The following is a 16829-nucleotide window of genomic DNA, read 5'->3' as shown; positions in this document are numbered from 1 at the left end:
TCGCATTGTAACCTAGGCCAATCATACTGAGCTGATTACAGGCGTGCAGCCTCGGATATGCTTATGTAAACAAGGATCAGCATCAGGGGCAAGGCTGACCTTTCAATGCTAACATCGCCAGCCTGCTCAATTCACGCTTGCACCCTCTTGCACAGCTTTGCTACGCGTGGACATTAAGTAAAATATTACATTCAGGGTCCCGTAGTTGAGCGATCTCACCGGACAACCTTCGATATTGTGATGGGCATTCTTCAGCGCAAACAATATTGGGCTATGACCAGCAAGCCACGAAGGCGATCGCAGCGACCATCGATCGGGAGAAAACAATTCTCATACTAAAGTTGAATCGGGGCGGATACAGTCGGGCAATAGTGGCTGCCAGACATCCCAAATGATAGGCCAGGGTGAGTTTAGGGGACTGAAGCATCGTCAGCGGATTGCTGCCATAACAAAGACGCTCAGTCGCGGTGGAAGGAGACTTACGATGCCAATGTTTGGATGGGAAGGCTAAAGCTTATTGCATCTTGCTTGTCTCCTGAGGCTTGAATTTCTGCAGGTTGATTGATGATACTGAATTTGAGTTTTTGAAGACGTTGTAGGCGGTATTTCATCGCAGCCAACCGGTCGACGATTGCTTGCGCCTTCTCGTGCGAAGCTGTGGCCATTTCCAGCTGTCGGACTGAGTTCGGTAGACAGTCTAGGAATGAGACTTCCATCTTCGGCCACGCTATACGCAGCTCTTGTAGATCTGGGGCAGCGATCAGAAAGGCTGAAATGTAGGCAACAAAGGCCTCTGAAGGCGGATCATTGGCGGAGATATGGAGCACCCGGAGACTGTCCTTGTGGATCTCATACAAAGCTTTCACCGTTTTGGGCGTCAGCAACGCGCTTGCTTTACCGTTCGAATCAATCACCTCGCTGAGCCTCAGTCGCTTGAGCGGTTTGACTTGCTCGAAAAGTCGATGCGTGGCCGATTGGACGATCTTGCTTTGGTATGCTGCATGCTTTTGTCGTAATTGCAGGCCTGGTGACGGACCACAAATATCCAGCTCCTCGAGATAGCCAAGTTTGCTGAGGACATCTGCGATCCTAACGCTACCGCTCTCGGAGCAGCCTGGCATACGAAGCGACCGTAACTCTCGAAAGCCGCTCAGAGAATCAAGTCGACAGGATTCGATCTCGACTCTCAGATGTTGGAGCTTGGTGTAATGTTGTGCTGCCCATTTGAGCACGCCAGTAACGACGATACTTGCAGGAATTGTCTTGTTCGCATCGGACGGTCTTAGTACCGCTAATCGGGTGACACTGGGTAGCTTAGCCAGTGCGCGCGTAATCCGGTCGATTTCCACGAGATATGGGTGTTGATCTGCTGGCATCGGCGTACCCATCACTATTTTGGTAAGATATGGCTGCATTACATCTGCTTCAACCTCCTCCAATCTTAGCTGCAAACTGGTGATACTGTCCAGTGTCTTTCTCTGACGGCTCTCCACAAACGTGACAAGATCATTCGGCGATCGACAAACAAGAGGTCGGTGGAAAAAAGATTCCCTGGCTTCCGTGCATATCTGGTTACAGACGCACATCAGACTCGAGTGGTCATGGGAGCTGAAATTCAGCATAAGAAGATAGATGTGTCGACGAATTTCGAGCGGAAGTTTGAGTAATTGAGGTGCGGTATTCGTTGCATTCGTCTGCGAGTGGTAAGCCTTGTCTCCAACCCGAGGAAGGAGTCAGACCACCTCTTTGCCGTGAAAATGCGTCCTACGTTGCATGTTCAGCGCCGAGCGACCAGTATAGCATGTTCAAACGACAGGTGTACAACACTTGGCTTCCCTCGATACGGGTTTTGTTATTTCGGAGAACAACTCGTGATGTATTTGTTGATTCCGGTGGCCTGATGTTGACTGCCATTCAAACAGTCAACATACGTGATGCACGAACAGGTGGAGTTTTGCGTAGTATAAGAAGGCTTAAAGAGACCCGTCTCGATTGCCGACTTGCCTACTTCATCCTCTAGACCATATTACGGCAGAATGTTTGCCACCCATCAGATGCAGCCATGACGATATAGTCTCTCCTTTTCGGCGACATCCTGGACTCACAGATAGGTCAAGATACGTGACGGCGTAGAGCTACGGGCGTTGGAGAGGCTGTGAGCTGTCGCCTGTGTGGGTGTAAATGAGAACGTGGTGTGACTTGGACGAGCATCAAGAGGGCGTTGGTTCGTATATGGTCTCGTAAAGCGGAGAGAAGTCAATCCGGACGTGGGTACTGGTCAGCCTTGTTCTCCTATGACCCAATATGGCGGGCAAAATATGTAAGTGGCAGCCACATGGCGACAGGGATGTGACGCAAGTTGATACCAGGAACCGAAGTAAACGTGCATATGTGTGCAATGTCAGCGCCGAAGAGATAACGAGTGCTGAAAGAGGCAATGCAGATGAGATGGGTAGAGCCGGCGACGTTCGGGCGGCCATGTGTTCGGATATGCTGACGAGCATCTTCCACGCGACAGGAGAGGACCATGGGATCCAGGAAGACCCCATTCGGTCAGCCCAGGGCCAGTAATTGTGACAGGGCCATCATATGGAGCGATGCGTGGACCAAGTGGATGACTTGATCTTAAGCGATGCAGCCTTGTCAAACAACTGCTTCAGGGCTCAAGGTCTGGAATCGATACGTTAACAGTTCCGGCGACTTTCTCCAGCAATGGGCACCATCGCTATGGTCTCGACTTTGCTTCTAAGACTCTAACCCAGAAGGAGTACCTGCCGAATTAGCAACTCACCTTCGAATACGATATCGCTTGGAACACTCGCTTCCTTCAGGATACTTGAAGTGCTAGGGAAGGAGGCTAAACTCCAGACACGAAGACATGGGGGCATGGGCGTAGGGGAGCTTGTGACGGACTCGTGGTCGTGCTTCCAGTGGTCGATCGCGCAACAATTGACCTGGAGACGCAGCCACTCCGATCATCGTCTGATCCCTGTCCTTGAGCACATTGAGACCGTCATATGTGCTTGCAGAATGTGAATCAACATGCAGGATGGTGAATGTCAACCACGCGAGGCACTGTCAGGCACGTGGAGGGATTGTCTGGAAGAGGGAAAGGCTTCGTCCACCGCTCCCATGCGTGTTTCACGGCCATTACAGTCTGGCCGAGTAGGAAGTTGACGGAGAGTCGACGAGGTGAACAAATCCCAAAGAGAGATCAATCCCAGTGATCGGCAACTGCAAAAGACTGGACAGCCACAGCCGGGCCGCTGGGAGATTTCGCGAGAAAGGGTTGAGACGGGCTTCAATGGGCGAGATGCTGATGACACGAACAAGATGGCGTCAATAGTTGCCAGGGGAGGGTTGGAGATACTAACTTCGTGGTTGATGTCGAAAGGAGGAAGAAAGCAAAGACACGTGTGGTCACAGTGGTGAGGTCGGACAAGTCTAGATCCCAAGCTTGTCAACATCCTGGTTGAGATCTAGATCGTCATCTCCTTCCCACCATGTCGCATGCCGGATTGTATACGTTCCACGTCCCTCGCATATACTTGGCCGATCGTGAATACGAATCCTGTATCACATTCAATTCGAGATACCGGATCCAGGGCTCAGATATGTCAAATACCTGGACGTTTGGTGCTACTATTGTCTGCAGCCTCCAATTCCACCGTCCCAGTGGCTTGGGATCACATAAACCCTGTTTATCAGCACGAGTCTCAATTCTTAGCTGACACCTGCCTCTCAAGGCGACGCCTGATTCATTAGGTAGGGGTCGTGCCCATACAGGGGGGTACTGGTTAGGTGCTTGTGGTACTTGTGGAATTGCACAGGCAAAGTCTTTGGGGATGATGAACACATGCATCTGATGGGTCTTCGTGTCATGCCACCTGTTCGTGCAATACATGGACTAGTTGAAGCTGAAATTATAACAATTCCTGGCCACCATGTGGCAGCCACCAACGGCAACCCATCCCAGACCTAGACCACCCGAAGTCGAAGAAACGCTTTCGCTAATACACACGTCCAGAATTCTGCTTTTTGGAGCCGAGAAATGGTTTGCCCAGTTACACCCTCAAAAGCTTGGCGGCGTAGTTGACGATGGTGTCGATTTGGGGGAAACTCATTTCTTCCAGTTTCTGTGCGTATGGCGTAGGCACCTCGGCACCAGTTACACGCACGGGAGGTGCTTGCAGATAGTCAAAGCCAAATTCGACAGCCAATGCCAAAATCTCAGCACCCACTCCGAAGGCCGGATACCCTGACTCGACGGCCATGAGAGCACCGGTCTTCTTGACCGATTTAATGATGGCCTCGACATCCATGGGCTTGATTGACCTCAGGTTGATAACCTCTGCGTCCACACCATAGTTCTTCTTGAGTTGCTCAGCTGCCTCCAGCGATTGGCCGACGCATCGCGAGAGAGTGACAATGGTCAGGTCCTTGCCAGGTCGCTCAATCTTTGCTTTGCCAAAGGGGAGCACGAAGTCGTTCTTTTGTGCTTCGGCGCTCATGGGGAATGCTTGGCCGTAAAGGAGCCTGTCTGTGTCAGCCGTATGCAGGTGTACTGAATATCACAGAGCACGCACTCGTTTTCCAGAACCACCACTGGATTGGGATCCCTGATCGCAGCCTTCAATAGACCCTTCGCATCCTCCGCAGACCACGGCGCAACTACTTTCAAACCTGGAATGCTGCCATACCAGGCAGTGAAGTCTTGCGAATGCTGGGCGGCGACACCGGCAGCGAAACCGTTGGGACCTCGGAAAACAATGGGACAAGGCTGAATGCCACCGGACATGTAATGAGTCTTGGCCCCGGAATTGATGATCTGGTCGATGGCTTGCATAGCGAAGTTGAAAGTCATGAACCTTGTCGTCGTGAGCAAATGTTCACTTGACGGGGCAATTTTGGGACTCGATCTTGAGGGACATACTCGCAAACCGGGTGCAGACCTGCCAAAGCTGCGCCGACAGCCAAACCACAAAATCCGGACTCTGTAATGGGTGTATCGATCACTCTCTTAGGTCCAAACCGATCCCTGCGATACCGTCAGAAAAATCAGGCCAACTCCTCGACGACAGGAAAGACTCGCAATAATCCTTTCGAGACTTTGTAGGCACCGTTATATTGAGCCACCTCTTCGCCTAGTAGGAAGACCTTGTCATCCAGTTCGAGCTCTTCCGCCAGAGCTTCGTTGAGAGCATCTCGAACGGTGAATGTCTGCTTCGATTCGGAGGCATAACCGCGTATCTTAGGGAGCGAAAGAGGCGTGACGTTGTTGAATACAGGAATAACGAACTTGGGAGAGGACCTGACTTGTGACAACAGCCTTGAAGTCGGCCTGAGAAGTCGAGAAGCAGACATAGCTGGTGATGGGAAGAATCACTGCAGATGGTGAAGCTGCGACACTGAGCTTATGGAGTTGAGCCCCAGCAGTTTCTGTTGTTCGATTTTCGGATAACTTCCTTAACCAAGCAATCCCCGAACTAGTTAACTTAGGCGTGTTTAGGACTGTCGGCCAAGGGCGTCGGGCTATTTCAGTGGCAAACGCCGGTATGTCTGTCGGCCACCGAAAAGTTTCGATTGAACGTTGGAAGCTACTATCAAGTACTTTCGTGACCCAGAATATAAATGATATAGCACGTCTAAAGAGATACTTGTTTCTATGTCTCTAACCAGAGAACCAGCAGCAAATAGTTGAATTCCGTACGAAGTACCTAGATCTACCAACTCTTCGTGGCTGTATAGCTGGCGTATGTTCCACAACGTTTCTCTGGCGCCTAAATCCTGTCCTTTTCTACAAAGCTCTATTCAGTCCGGTGCGAAGGAAGGTCTAGCAGTGTCGCCTCTTTCATGATCGGTACTGGTTTTTCGCTCATGACTTAGAGGTCTTACACTAGTGTCGATATCTGTACTGAACTGTTCGAGTTTGATGGCGGTTTCTTTATCTTGGATATGTGCCTGTTACTCTTCATCTGCTTGGTCGACAACCAATGCATCAGCCTTAGGCTCCTGACGCAAAACGAAGCCATAGCTGTCTTCGTAAGATGTCTCTAGGAGCTCATCAGGAGTGTTATAACCATCAGTAGTATCGTCTGTCCGATGTTGTTTGTGTGGTCGTGCTGTGGTCTATTGGCACAGCACCGAGGAGTCGAACGAAGAACAGGATGGCTCGATAGACTGGCCCAGACGTGTGCCATATTGGCAGCCGGCTTAACGACATTGCTATCAGCATTGTAAATGTAGGTTTCTGGACGGTTCGAAAATGCTTCTATCGAGTTGATGCCCGCGGACAAGTCCATGATATCGACTTGGCAGAGGGGGGACTGTTGAGAACGAGTTTGGTATGACTTTTGGTCATAAGATTGAGTATCCTGCTAATGAGCTGCAGGGCGTTCTGATCTTGGTATAATGCTATGATAATGTGTTGGATGTCGGCCGGAGCACCCATTGTTTCAGGGTTTTATTCAGAAAAGCAGAATTTGACCACCCCTTGGAGCTTAATCATCTCGACGCTAGATAGCGAGCTTGCAACCCAACGCTTGCCGGCATCGCGCATGCTTTGTCGCCTCCGAAGACGAGCTCGCAGCGACGATTCGATCTTATTTGGAAGTCTAGATAGGTTTCCATTCGCAGGATGGCCGACTGTTGAGTCATGGGAGGTCTTAACGCGTCATGCCCCTGTACCGGTCCTGAAATTCCAGAAGATCAAAGGCAGCAAGAGTCTACAGGTCGGCGAATTCGATTATCCAAAGCCTCGAGAGTACAAGACGAAAGGGTCTTGGTGGCAGTGCTTCTTGCGTCGACAACGCAGACGCAGGAGTGCAAATAGATCAATGAGCGAGGGGGGACTCGCATCGGAAACCGGCTCATGCGTCGTCTGTTGAGCGAGAAAGAAGGCATCAGCAATTGTCTGCCCAATATTGACCGACCCATTTAGCAATGAGAGTGGTCATGTTCTCATCCGGCATGTACTTGTCGACGTCGTCGTCGGTATAGTCCAGGCCCAAGAACTTCAAACCGACAAGCACCCATGGCTGAATAAATTCATTGAACACTAGATCAACGACGGTCTCTTCGAGGTCGACTCTTTGCGGGTTTATGGTTGACTGGATGCAATTTGGGACTCGGTAAAACGATATAGGTGCGTGGATTGTGTCATCCCCATCATTGCCGAGGTCGTCAATTGTAGTGTATCCCGGCGTCAATGCAGTGTCACCAGTGAGGGAGAACTGCTTTTTGTCGGGACCGGGCCGAGAAATCTCCTCGACGATGACGTCCCTTTCGATGCCTATCTGGTCGACTGGAGCCAGCTTTGACATTGCAAGCGTCGGGTCTGCCTTCTCGAAGATCTCGTCGCCTCGGTTCAGAAGGGTGATGAGCTTCTTCGCCCTGTTGTATGGTACATCCTTAATGTAATGGAATCCACTTGTGAAAGGGCACACAATAAATGTCGAGTCCTTCGTGAATGCTCCTTTGAAAATGTCGAACCGAATTGCTCCAGTATTTGAGATTACAAGCCGTGGTCTATCGTCTCGTCGAGAATCATTGACTATGCCGGGGAACACCCTGTCTTCTAGCCAGCTGAAGATGCTGTTGTTGCTTGGATATGGAGCACGACTCATCCACAGATCGCGGTTTGAGCATCCGAAGGTCTGGTCGAGGTCGAGGGCCTGTCTTGCTTGGTGTATAGCCTTCGTAATGTTCCTGCCGCGGTCAGAATGAAAAGTCGAAGAGTTGTGACCAGAATGGTGGTATAATGAATAGAGGTTGTTGTCGATGTATCTCCTGAAGAATGTGGGAGCTGTTTTGCGGCTGGTGTTTGTTGACAAGCCATTGATGGACTGAAATCCAATGGTCTCCATGAAGCGTCCGCTAGCCAGCGCGTGTGACTTGCTGTCGAATATTCGATAGTCTCGGACATGCCAGTGTCCACCGAAGAATTGGATAGGAGTATCCCATTGCACTGATCGAATTGCCCTGAAGACCATGTCGAACTCTTGAGAACGAATGGCCGAATGTCCGATGACGACAAACAAGTCAATTTCTGGGTCACGGATGGCATCTTGAAACCATTGTTCTTCAATGGTCTTCTCCACTCGTTGCACAATAGTATTGTTGTAGTTGCGATCAAAGTTGTAGAGGAAGCCAAATGCCATGATCCGAATGCCCTGCTTCCTTGTAGTGAACTTCTTGTATCTCGGCGCGAGCGGAACCAACTCTCCTGTTTCCGGATCGTGTATGTCGAGGTTAGAGGCAAGGTAGCTGTTCGGATACGCCGGAGCAGTGATCAGGTATTCATTTTCGGACGAGTTTTGTTTGTAGAGCTCGTGGTTGCCGGAGCAAATGAGATCCATATGCTGCTCTCGAAAGATGTCGAAAGTGAATAGCCCTTTTGGCTCTGACGCATCGTATAAGCCATTGCCTTCGATGCGATCACCAGTGTCAACGATCAAGAGGTCTCGTCCCTCCCCTTCCAGCTTCTCTCTCAGTCTGTCTGTAAAGTCCACGTAGTCGCCCCAGTCGGCACTGAAAGAAGGCTCGAGGAGGTGTCCAGCATGCCAGCCATGGGTATCGGTGGTATGGAGGAAATGAACTTGGCCGAACTCGAGTTCGCGCAGCGGAGCAGCAAGAGGTTCGGGAGCGCCTGGTTGTGCGGCAAAGACCCGAGGCGCCAGCAAGAAAAGGGCATGGCATGCCTTTCGAGCCCTCATTGATCCGTGAGGTGTCCTATACTTCAGGACGCAACATGAGTAGGCTGTATAACAGACCTATTGAGACGAAATAACTTGAACTGTCAGCTCTGTCAGGATTGCTGCCTCTTAGCGCTGTTCTCGGCACGATTACCTAGTCGGGAATTGCGCGGCGGCCTCGAAGCCGCATCCTTTGTTCATAGTTCCTGGCATTAACAATTCACCCGTTGCCCTAGTTGTTGGTTAGATCTGGTGCTCCGTCTTGCCTGATTCCAGTGACCAGGGCGACTTTGCCGCGGAGGTCAAGCGCTATAACCGTGCAGCGAAGGCAGGGCACGGCAGATCAACAATCGAATGACAAAAGACCGTCAAAGTGAAAATGCACCGTACAGTATACGCGCTGGTGAAATCCTCAACCGAGTTGCAGCCCGTGTCCTCTTTCGTGAGATCGACCGACATGGCCTTCTCCGCTATCAGCGTTGGTAGGTGTCTACGTATCTTTTTTCGATAGTCAAGCTTCAGCGGGATCTGAAATTGTGTAGGTAGTAGCTCGAGCTGATTCCGTATCAGCTCCGGGCTGGTAGCGAGCCGCTTCGGGTAGGCCTTAGGCTTAGTCTAGGCCTCCTTGGGCGTGAGATGAAGGAGGCCGTCATGCTCGCGTGTTTCGGAAATTCGCTACAGTTGGACATTGGATAGTGGTTGGCGCCGATGCTCATGCCGTGTAAGAAGGCTTCAAGGTGGAAATCGTAACCTTGAGCCCATGGTGACGGTGGTAACGAGATAATTGTCGAGTCTGTGTTGGCGTTGCGGGCGAGAAACAGTGGGGGTGGGGAGAAGTGAGAACTCGCTGCTGTAATTTCGCTGTAATTTCGCTGTAATTTAGCTGTATTTTGCTGTCTGGTGCTCTGGCGCTCTGGCAAGATACAACACCAAACCCTGCACCCTCTTTCTAAATTGTCAATAGCTACCAGGCAACATGCGAATACGACGGATTATGAGAAGCACGGCACCATCAGCAATACCACGAGCTGATTTTTCCCTGTGCTCACTGAATTGAAGACTAAATAGGAAGCAGGAAGCAGGACACTGTCCATCACGATCGCATGGAATCTATGCTATGTAACTGCTGCAGGAATTGCAAGACCAATGAGCCAATAAACAAAACTTTTTATGGCGCAACCAGTGCAGACCAAGGGCGCGAGATTCTTCTCCTTCATCTCATCATGATGATGCGAACATCCAGTTCCGCAAATCATCGAAAGAAGTAAACGCTGCCCTCCTCCAAGCACCACACTTCCCACCGCCCACTCCCGCTTCCCACTAGTCAGCACTCCTCGTCTCCCAAAGCCCTGCAAGTTCTTCACCAAGAATTTCAAGAAGCCCGCCCTACCCAGTGTGTGCAGGTGAGTCTCCAGGAAGGGTTCCTGCCCACTCCCTTAGGAAGGCTTTCTGGTTGTTCTATGGGGGTGGTGTATGATCATCGACGCCAAATTCATCATCGTCGACAGCGGCATTGTACTCGAATGGTGTGCCCATTTGATCAGTGAGAATCTGATCCAGCAAACTCCAGCCAGAGATTATGGGCAAGCCATGGTTTGGGGGAAGACGGGCATCGTCGGCGGGGACCAGTATGCCATTCCATTTTACCCAATCGCCGACATCAGGGATACCTTCTTCTTGATCGAAATCGGCCGCAGCTGCCGTGTAGACATCTTTGCCGAACAGCCTATCGCTAAGGCTGGCCAGCAAGCCCGGCATGGCCTTGCGCATGTTGTTGAGGAATTGCCGGTCGTTGAAGGTGTCCTTAGTGGAGAGAGTGACAATGTCGACGAGGTTTGATTGGCCAACACGGTGGATGCGAGCCGCGGCTTGCTCGCCGAGGGCCTTGGAAGGTGGAGGGTCGAGGAACGCGCCGTGATGGCAACGGTACTGCAGGTTCAGCCCGCACGATGTGATGGCATAGGAGCCGATCAGTACCAGAGGCTCATCCTGGCGGTTGAACTTCTTCTGCAGGGAGCCTTTTTGCTCACCGGTCAATTTGGCGTGGTATGCCTCCGTAGGAATCTGTAGTGCCTGCATAATAGCATAGAGGAAAACTTGCTGCCCTGGAAGTGATGTGAAGATGATCATTTTCTCTTGTTTCTTAATCACCACTTCGTTCACCCACGCCATCAAAGCGCGAACCTTGGGGGCCGAGCGGTAAATCAATGCTAATTGGCCTTCAGTGGTCTCTGGGAAGGCTTCCTTATTAGCCTTGCAGTACCAGCGCACAATGTCCGCAAGTAGATTTTTATTTGAAAGGTGTCGCAGGGTATCTTTGGCCGTAAATTTCTCGTGGATGTGCTGGAATCCTGTCCAAGTTGAGAGCAGCAGGAGCATTCGGTAATGCTTCCAGTTCCAGCGTCGCTTGCCGTCTGGACCAACAGTCACCAGCTTCTTGGTCGGGATAGAGGCGTAGTCTTTGTACCGGGTAAGCTCATCCCGGGAAAAGCGGCAGACCAAACGTCGATGCCGCATGGCGGGGATGTCGTCGGCCACTTTTCTACCATCGACTACGCTGACAAAGGTACGGCGGATCATGCACTGCTGGTAGAGCCGACGGAGTCGCGATCCCACTACGCCAGGGTCGGTAACGTCGTTTGCAGCGATGTATTGCTGGAAGAACGTCTCCGACAAGCGCAGGACAGCGCCAGGATCCTCGTCTTCCAGGTCGTCATAGGGGTTGACAGTGGCCGGGTTCAAGCCCAGGTCGACAATGTGGCGGTTCTTCCCGAAGCCTTTCACCTTCGGGGTGATGAACGGCATATAGCCGGCCACGTCAGCCGAAGAGTTAAGGTCAGGGCTGGCTGTGACCAGGGCGTAGAAATTGGGTTGTAGCCACTTGCACGCGAAATGAGAGGAGGATGCTGGGTTCTTGATGGACTGTGCCTCGTCGATGGCGCATACGTCGAAGAGACCAGAGAGATTGTGTTCCCAGCCCTCGGGAAGTATGTGCCGTCTTTCTTTCGCTGCCTGGTGGCTGAGCTTGAATCGCTCCTGGCGATATTTGATGATTGCCTGGGGACCATGGCGGTAGGCCAGAGTCTGCGGGGTGGTGATGACCACTTTCCACATGTTCTCGGCATCGCCATTGAAGATCTCATGGTCCCGGGAGAGAGTTCCCTTGATTACGCTTTCCGGCCCGTATACCTGCTTGGTGCCGTAATAGCGCAAGGTGATGATACGATCCGATATGTTTCGGAGCTCTTCTTCCCATTGCTCCACCAAAGCTGGTAAAGTTACGATGATCCACGGTTTAGGCTCACGTCCACCTTCGATCCAGAGACCTTTCTCCTCATACTCCGCACGATTCCGATCGTTCTGCTCCTTACGGAGGTTTTCCTATTGGAAAGAAGTCAGTACTCGCAATATAGGGTTATAGGAACGCTTCCTAGGGAATAGTATATAAGCCATTCCTTATGGGCTTCTCCGAAGGGAAATAGGAAGGGTAAGCGTAAAGGGTAGGGCACTCACTGCGATCAGCATGCCTGCAATCTCCCAGGTCTTGCCCATGCCCATCGAGTCACATAGTAAAATACCACCTAGACACTGTCGTCTCATCTGCATCATCCAGCGAATTGCAACTGGTTGCCAAAACTTGAAGAAAGCCGTCATTGGCATGCTGGGGAGCCGTGGCCGCTCGGGATTGGCGATGCGGAGGTATGCGCATGCCTCTGTATGACCTTGTGGCTGCACCATCTCATTGTCGACCATCCGCTGCTGATGGAGGTAGGCTTGGCGGTCTTGCTCGGTAGCCATCTGGGTGACAAGGGAATCATCTTCTTCAGCGCCTTGTGCCTCCAAGCCGCGACGATAAGCAGCATCCTCAGCACACAGCTGGGTCTCCATTGCGCTCAGGAAGCGGACGTCCCGCTCGAGAGCCTGGATGTCCTCGAAGTGCTTGTCCAGCCGCTTGAGGAGGTCATGTTGCCAGAAACGGTCGTCGAGGTCGAATGTCTCGTGGCGTCGCTCCATGCGCATGACGTCGTACGCGGTAAGACGGAAGTTCTCGACACGGTTTGCACGATCTGTGATTTCCTCTTGCAGTTCAAGCCGCTCAATCATGTCACCCACTTCAAGGCGAGCGGCATGATCTTCTAGCGGTGCTGCTCGTGCCGTTGGCAACAAAGCGAGGGCCTCCTGTGCGCCATCAGCCTCATCCACGTCTTCGACGTCATCAGTAGCGGATCCTGCAATCGTAGGTTGCATGAAAGGTTCCTGGGGACTTGGGGGTTGCTCATTCAACGTGTTGTCGGCCAATTCATCCTCAATGCTTGCCAACAGATTATCAAGATTAACAGGACGCTCTACTGGAGCTGAGGAAGCCTTCCCCGAAGGTTGCCTGGCTGACGAACCACCGGTACGCTCTTGCTCTGCTGCAGTCATCAACGCGAACGCACTCTCAAGTTGTTGATCTGCGTTTTGCCGTTCGAGATTTTCTTGCACTTGTATAAATGCAGCTTGCAGATCATTCATAGTGGGAACAGGTTGTATAGAGGCAGGCTGCGATGTTGGTAGTCGTACGGCAGGTGACTCCGAAGCATGTGACGAGGAATTGTGTGACGAGGAATTGCGTGTAGAGGAAGGGTGCGAAGAGGAAGGTTGCGTAGAGGAAGGTTGCGTAGAGGAAGGTTGCCTCGAAGAGGTGCCCGCGGAAAGAGTCCTCCTGGGTGGATGGAATGTCTCAAGTCCGCTAAAAGCCGGAGGGAGAAGCGGCTTGGGGTGCTTCTTCTCGTTGGTCTTGGCTGGTGATGCGCTGTGGACTGGAAACACAGGTTCCTCGGCATCATCGTCGGTCGAAGCGGGCAGAACGTCTGAGGTTTCAGTTTTGACATACTTGGCCGGTTGCTTAGCGAGAGGAGAGTCCCCTCTACGCTTCGGGGTGCGCTTCTGTATTCTGCTCGGTGAGTTGTCCCATACCTCGAATTGGAGTACAGACCACAGCAGATTATGTTTTTCTGACACCGGCATTCTGGCACGACTGTAGAAGAGCCCCTTGTATGTGTGGGTATTCTCCTCCGTCAACTCGTACAGGGTCCAAGCAGTATGGTCGAGAAGAGTCCATTGCGATTTGTCGAGACGTCGGCTAGAGTATTTGCGACGGCCGTTGCTCTCCCCTTCAAGTATCTTTGCTTCGATCGATACGAGGTTCATCAGTCGGCGCCGCATTTTACCTTCGGTTGTGGCTTTCTCGCGTTCGGGGAGCACAACATTCTCGAAGTACTCATCGAAGATGGGCTTGAAACACTCCGACTCCCGCCATTCGTCGTAGGCCCCGATATCCGCAAGGCCAATATGATGCGCGAGATCGGCTTTGCTGGTGAACTTGATGCTTTCGCCCTCTTTGCTTTTTGGGGTAACTGGAGTGGCGGGGTGTTTGCCCTGACTCTTCTTCGAGCGCGGTGGCGTCATGGTGGAAGCCATAGTGATTGGAATTGAAAAATCAACTGAAAAAAAGGCACACTGAAATGAAGCAAGAAGTGAACATTTGAGATCGGGTAGCCCTGGAAAGACCAGGGAAGGTTGTAGGAAGGCTTCCTAAACACTTGGATAGTCCTGGTGATGGTGTAAGCTGGTGGGAAAATAGTGGAAAGGAAGAGAAGTAGTTGATGAACTGAGGATATGGTGGAATGTAAGATAGGGAATTGAGATCGGGTGGTTGGTATTGTGTTGAGAGAATGGACACTATGAATAGCAGCAAGATGAATAGGTGAAGTTGATATTGTCAATAGGCATTGATTGGTCAATCGAGAGAACGTCATGTACAAACCGAGGCACCTTTCCCCATAAGGTTGCGCTAGCCGTGCCTGAATTAACCTCAACTCCCTGATACAGATTTTCGCCTCGCCTGTGCACTCTGGCCCATTCAGACACGCGCTGTATTAGTAGTGATGAGCATCGAAGCAAACTTCCCTCTTTGTCATTCTTCGGTTGGCCGACTCCTCACAGTCCGCATCCACCCAGCGTTATAGCCATGCCTTCCAAGCCTACCATCAAGCGGATGGCGGTAGACGCTTCGCCACCTGCCGCGAAAGTCAACCGATCTCCTGCAATCAAGTCGAGAGAGCGGGTCTGGACAAGACGAACTCGCACCGAGTTTAGACGACCCTAACGCGCGCAAGGTGTCCAGGAAGGTTGTGTACAATGTCGATAACAGTGAAGACAAATTCAATGAGGAAGATGAGGAAGACGAGGAGGACGATCCGGCATCACCAGCGAGAAAGGTATGGTATTTACGTACCTTGAGAGTGTACAAAATACTAGTATTACTAACGATTCAAAGCAATTCTCGCCTGCTACTAAGCTTGCGGGGAAAATATCCACCAAGACTTCAGCCCATCATCACCCCAGATAAGCACATTCAACTTCCAACTTCCAACGCTTACCTTACTTCTTGCCCTTTGCGAAATTTCGCCATAGCGTTTTGGCGTTATTGCATCCCGAACATACCCATATGTTTAGGTGCTTGTTAAATTGTTTGACAGGCTGATTGGGGCAATTAGGGCGCTCGCAGGTGTCATCAGCAGGTTTGGGTGGGTGGTTTTTCCATGCTCGAGTCTTCTGCAACACCTTGCTGTTTTTACAGCCGACGCAGGTCCAAAGCCCGAGGGTTTTGTTGAAGTGGTATGCAACGTGAGTGGCGTTCTGATAACCGAGAATCTCGCTGCATCCAGGCCGTTCACAAAGCATGTCTGCTGGCTTCGGCCTCTCGTTCTTTGCGACTCTCTGTTCCTCTTTTTCGGTTGGTCTTGTCGTGCCATACTTGAATGTCCATTGATAACAGTTTCGGCAGATCACTGTCATAAAGGGCAGCCCCTTTAAGGCATTAAACCAACGATCTTTATCGCTAGTCTTTGCCGCGCAATTCGCACAACCACCACCTCTTTTCTTGGCTTCCAGGCCCTGAAGCATTTGCGTCGCCCGGTTCAGCCCGATATACCTCTTGGGAGGAAGCCCAGGTGGCGTGGCCCTCTTCATGGCTTCCATTGCGACGATGGGAAGGTATTTGCCTTCCCTCTCTTCCCACGTCCTTAGTAGGATGGTATGCGTCAACTCGGAAAGCATCACATATGGTTTCGCGGTCGTATGTGGACCGAAGACCGATACCACGCGTAGGTTGATCTTGACGTTTTTCTTTGTGAGCAAGTCACAATGCTCGCCACCTTGATTCTTCTTGGTTCCGGCTTTCATCTTCACGTATTCAGACATCCTTCCTTGCAGGCCTTCTTTACCAGTGGCCGACCCGGTGTATGGCTCCATGCCTGCTTCGTTTTCAATTGGTTTTCCGGTGAGGATGTCGACGTACACGCCCCAGAGAACCACGCCTTCCCAATTCGAGGGCAGCATCAGCAGCTCCTCGCGAGTCAGAGGTCCTCCCAGCACCAGCTGTGCAGTTTCCGGGGCAGCCTCAATGATCTGGTTGGCGGCCTTGTCTAGCGCCAGGCTTCTCAAGAATCTCCACCAAGCAATGGTGACTGGTCTTTTGTTCTGTGGCAGATGGCTGAATTTGTCCCAGGGCAGATCACTTACCGTCTCTTGCAATGTACGCACGATATGCGTTATCCTGGTTTTGTACTGATTTCTTCGTCTACACTTCTCTTCGGCCGCCAAGGCTGCGAGCTCAGTGGGAGTTTCCTTGTCGGCCCGACTTCTGAAATTCTTCAGTACTTTTGCGGCATCTTCGTCTTCGATATCTGGCTCTTCGTCCTCATCTTCCTTGTCTACCACGAATGCGTCGGCCTGTGGCTCCTCCTTAGGCAGGTAAAGGCTAGAGTTGTCTTCCTAGGACTTCTCTACGAGCTCAGTATGTGAAGTAGGTCCATCTTTCCGTGGTTGTTTGATTGGTCTGGATGTGATTTCTCTCTCATCAGGCGAAGGCTCGCGCTTTGCACCACGTTCGAGTGGTCTAGTGAAGGCCTTGATGGATTGTTGCTTATAGGGAGCCATCTCTGCGGGGAACAGTATGACAAAGGTACTTCTTTCCAAGAGGGCAAAGGTACTTCTTTTCCAGAGAGCAAAGGTACTTCTTCTCAAGAGAGCAAAGGTACTTCTTTTCCAGAGAGCAAAGGTACTTCTTTTCAAGAGAGCAAAGGTACT

The 16829-nt window shown here is 51.4% G+C and overlaps 6 protein-coding genes across 6 annotated transcripts; 1 reads left to right on the top strand and 5 right to left on the bottom strand.

Moving 5' to 3' along the window:
- Window positions 1–272: 272 nt before the first annotated feature.
- On the bottom strand, window positions 273–1877 carry PV05_04474 (uncharacterized protein). Its single transcript, XM_013460875.1, has 3 exons — window positions 1743–1877; window positions 484–1694; window positions 273–418 (listed from the first exon to the last, which is right to left on the bottom strand). The coding sequence occupies exons 1-3, from the start codon at window positions 1773–1775 to the stop codon at window positions 331–333; spliced, it is 1332 nt and encodes a 443-aa protein (XP_013316329.1). The 5' UTR covers window positions 1776–1877; the 3' UTR covers window positions 273–330.
- A 1908-nt stretch (window positions 1878–3785) lies between these two features.
- On the bottom strand, window positions 3786–5425 carry PV05_04473 (uncharacterized protein). The gene is made up of 4 exons (XM_013460874.1): window positions 5093–5425; window positions 4934–5038; window positions 4587–4868; window positions 3786–4536 (listed from the first exon to the last, which is right to left on the bottom strand). The coding sequence occupies exons 1-4, from the start codon at window positions 5362–5364 to the stop codon at window positions 4065–4067; spliced, it is 1131 nt and encodes a 376-aa protein (XP_013316328.1). The 5' UTR covers window positions 5365–5425; the 3' UTR covers window positions 3786–4064.
- Window positions 5426–5652: 227 nt separating this feature from the next.
- Window positions 5653–9456, bottom strand: PV05_04472 (uncharacterized protein). Its single transcript, XM_013460873.1, has 2 exons — window positions 8848–9456; window positions 5653–8771 (listed from the first exon to the last, which is right to left on the bottom strand). Exon 2 carries the CDS (start codon window positions 8712–8714, stop codon window positions 6903–6905), a length of 1812 nt encoding a protein of 603 aa, XP_013316327.1. The 5' UTR covers window positions 8715–8771; window positions 8848–9456; the 3' UTR covers window positions 5653–6902.
- Window positions 9457–10003: 547 nt separating this feature from the next.
- Window positions 10004–14156, bottom strand: PV05_04471 (uncharacterized protein; the record flags this gene model as incomplete). The annotated part of the gene is made up of 2 exons (XM_013460872.1): window positions 10004–12074; window positions 12207–14156. The coding sequence occupies 2 exons, from the start codon at window positions 14154–14156 to the stop codon at window positions 10152–10154; spliced, it is 3873 nt and encodes a 1290-aa protein (XP_013316326.1). The 3' UTR covers window positions 10004–10151.
- A 550-nt stretch (window positions 14157–14706) lies between these two features.
- Window positions 14707–15087, top strand: PV05_04470 (uncharacterized protein; the record flags this gene model as incomplete). Its single annotated transcript, XM_013460871.1, has 3 exons — window positions 14707–14802; window positions 14855–14956; window positions 15016–15087. The coding sequence occupies 3 exons, from the start codon at window positions 14707–14709 to the stop codon at window positions 15085–15087; spliced, it is 270 nt and encodes an 89-aa protein (XP_013316325.1).
- Window positions 15088–15119: 32 nt separating this feature from the next.
- On the bottom strand, window positions 15120–16679 carry PV05_04469 (uncharacterized protein; the record flags this gene model as incomplete). Its single annotated transcript, XM_013460870.1, has 2 exons — window positions 15120–16472; window positions 16530–16679. The coding sequence occupies 2 exons, from the start codon at window positions 16677–16679 to the stop codon at window positions 15120–15122; spliced, it is 1503 nt and encodes a 500-aa protein (XP_013316324.1).
- Between the last annotated feature and the right edge of the window lie 150 nt (window positions 16680–16829).

This window comes from Exophiala xenobiotica, assembly GCF_000835505.1.
Source record: "Exophiala xenobiotica strain CBS 118157 unplaced genomic scaffold supercont1.3, whole genome shotgun sequence".
Taxonomy (NCBI): Eukaryota; Fungi; Ascomycota; class Eurotiomycetes; order Chaetothyriales; family Herpotrichiellaceae; genus Exophiala; species Exophiala xenobiotica.
This window is presented reverse-complemented; position numbering and strand designations above follow the sequence as displayed.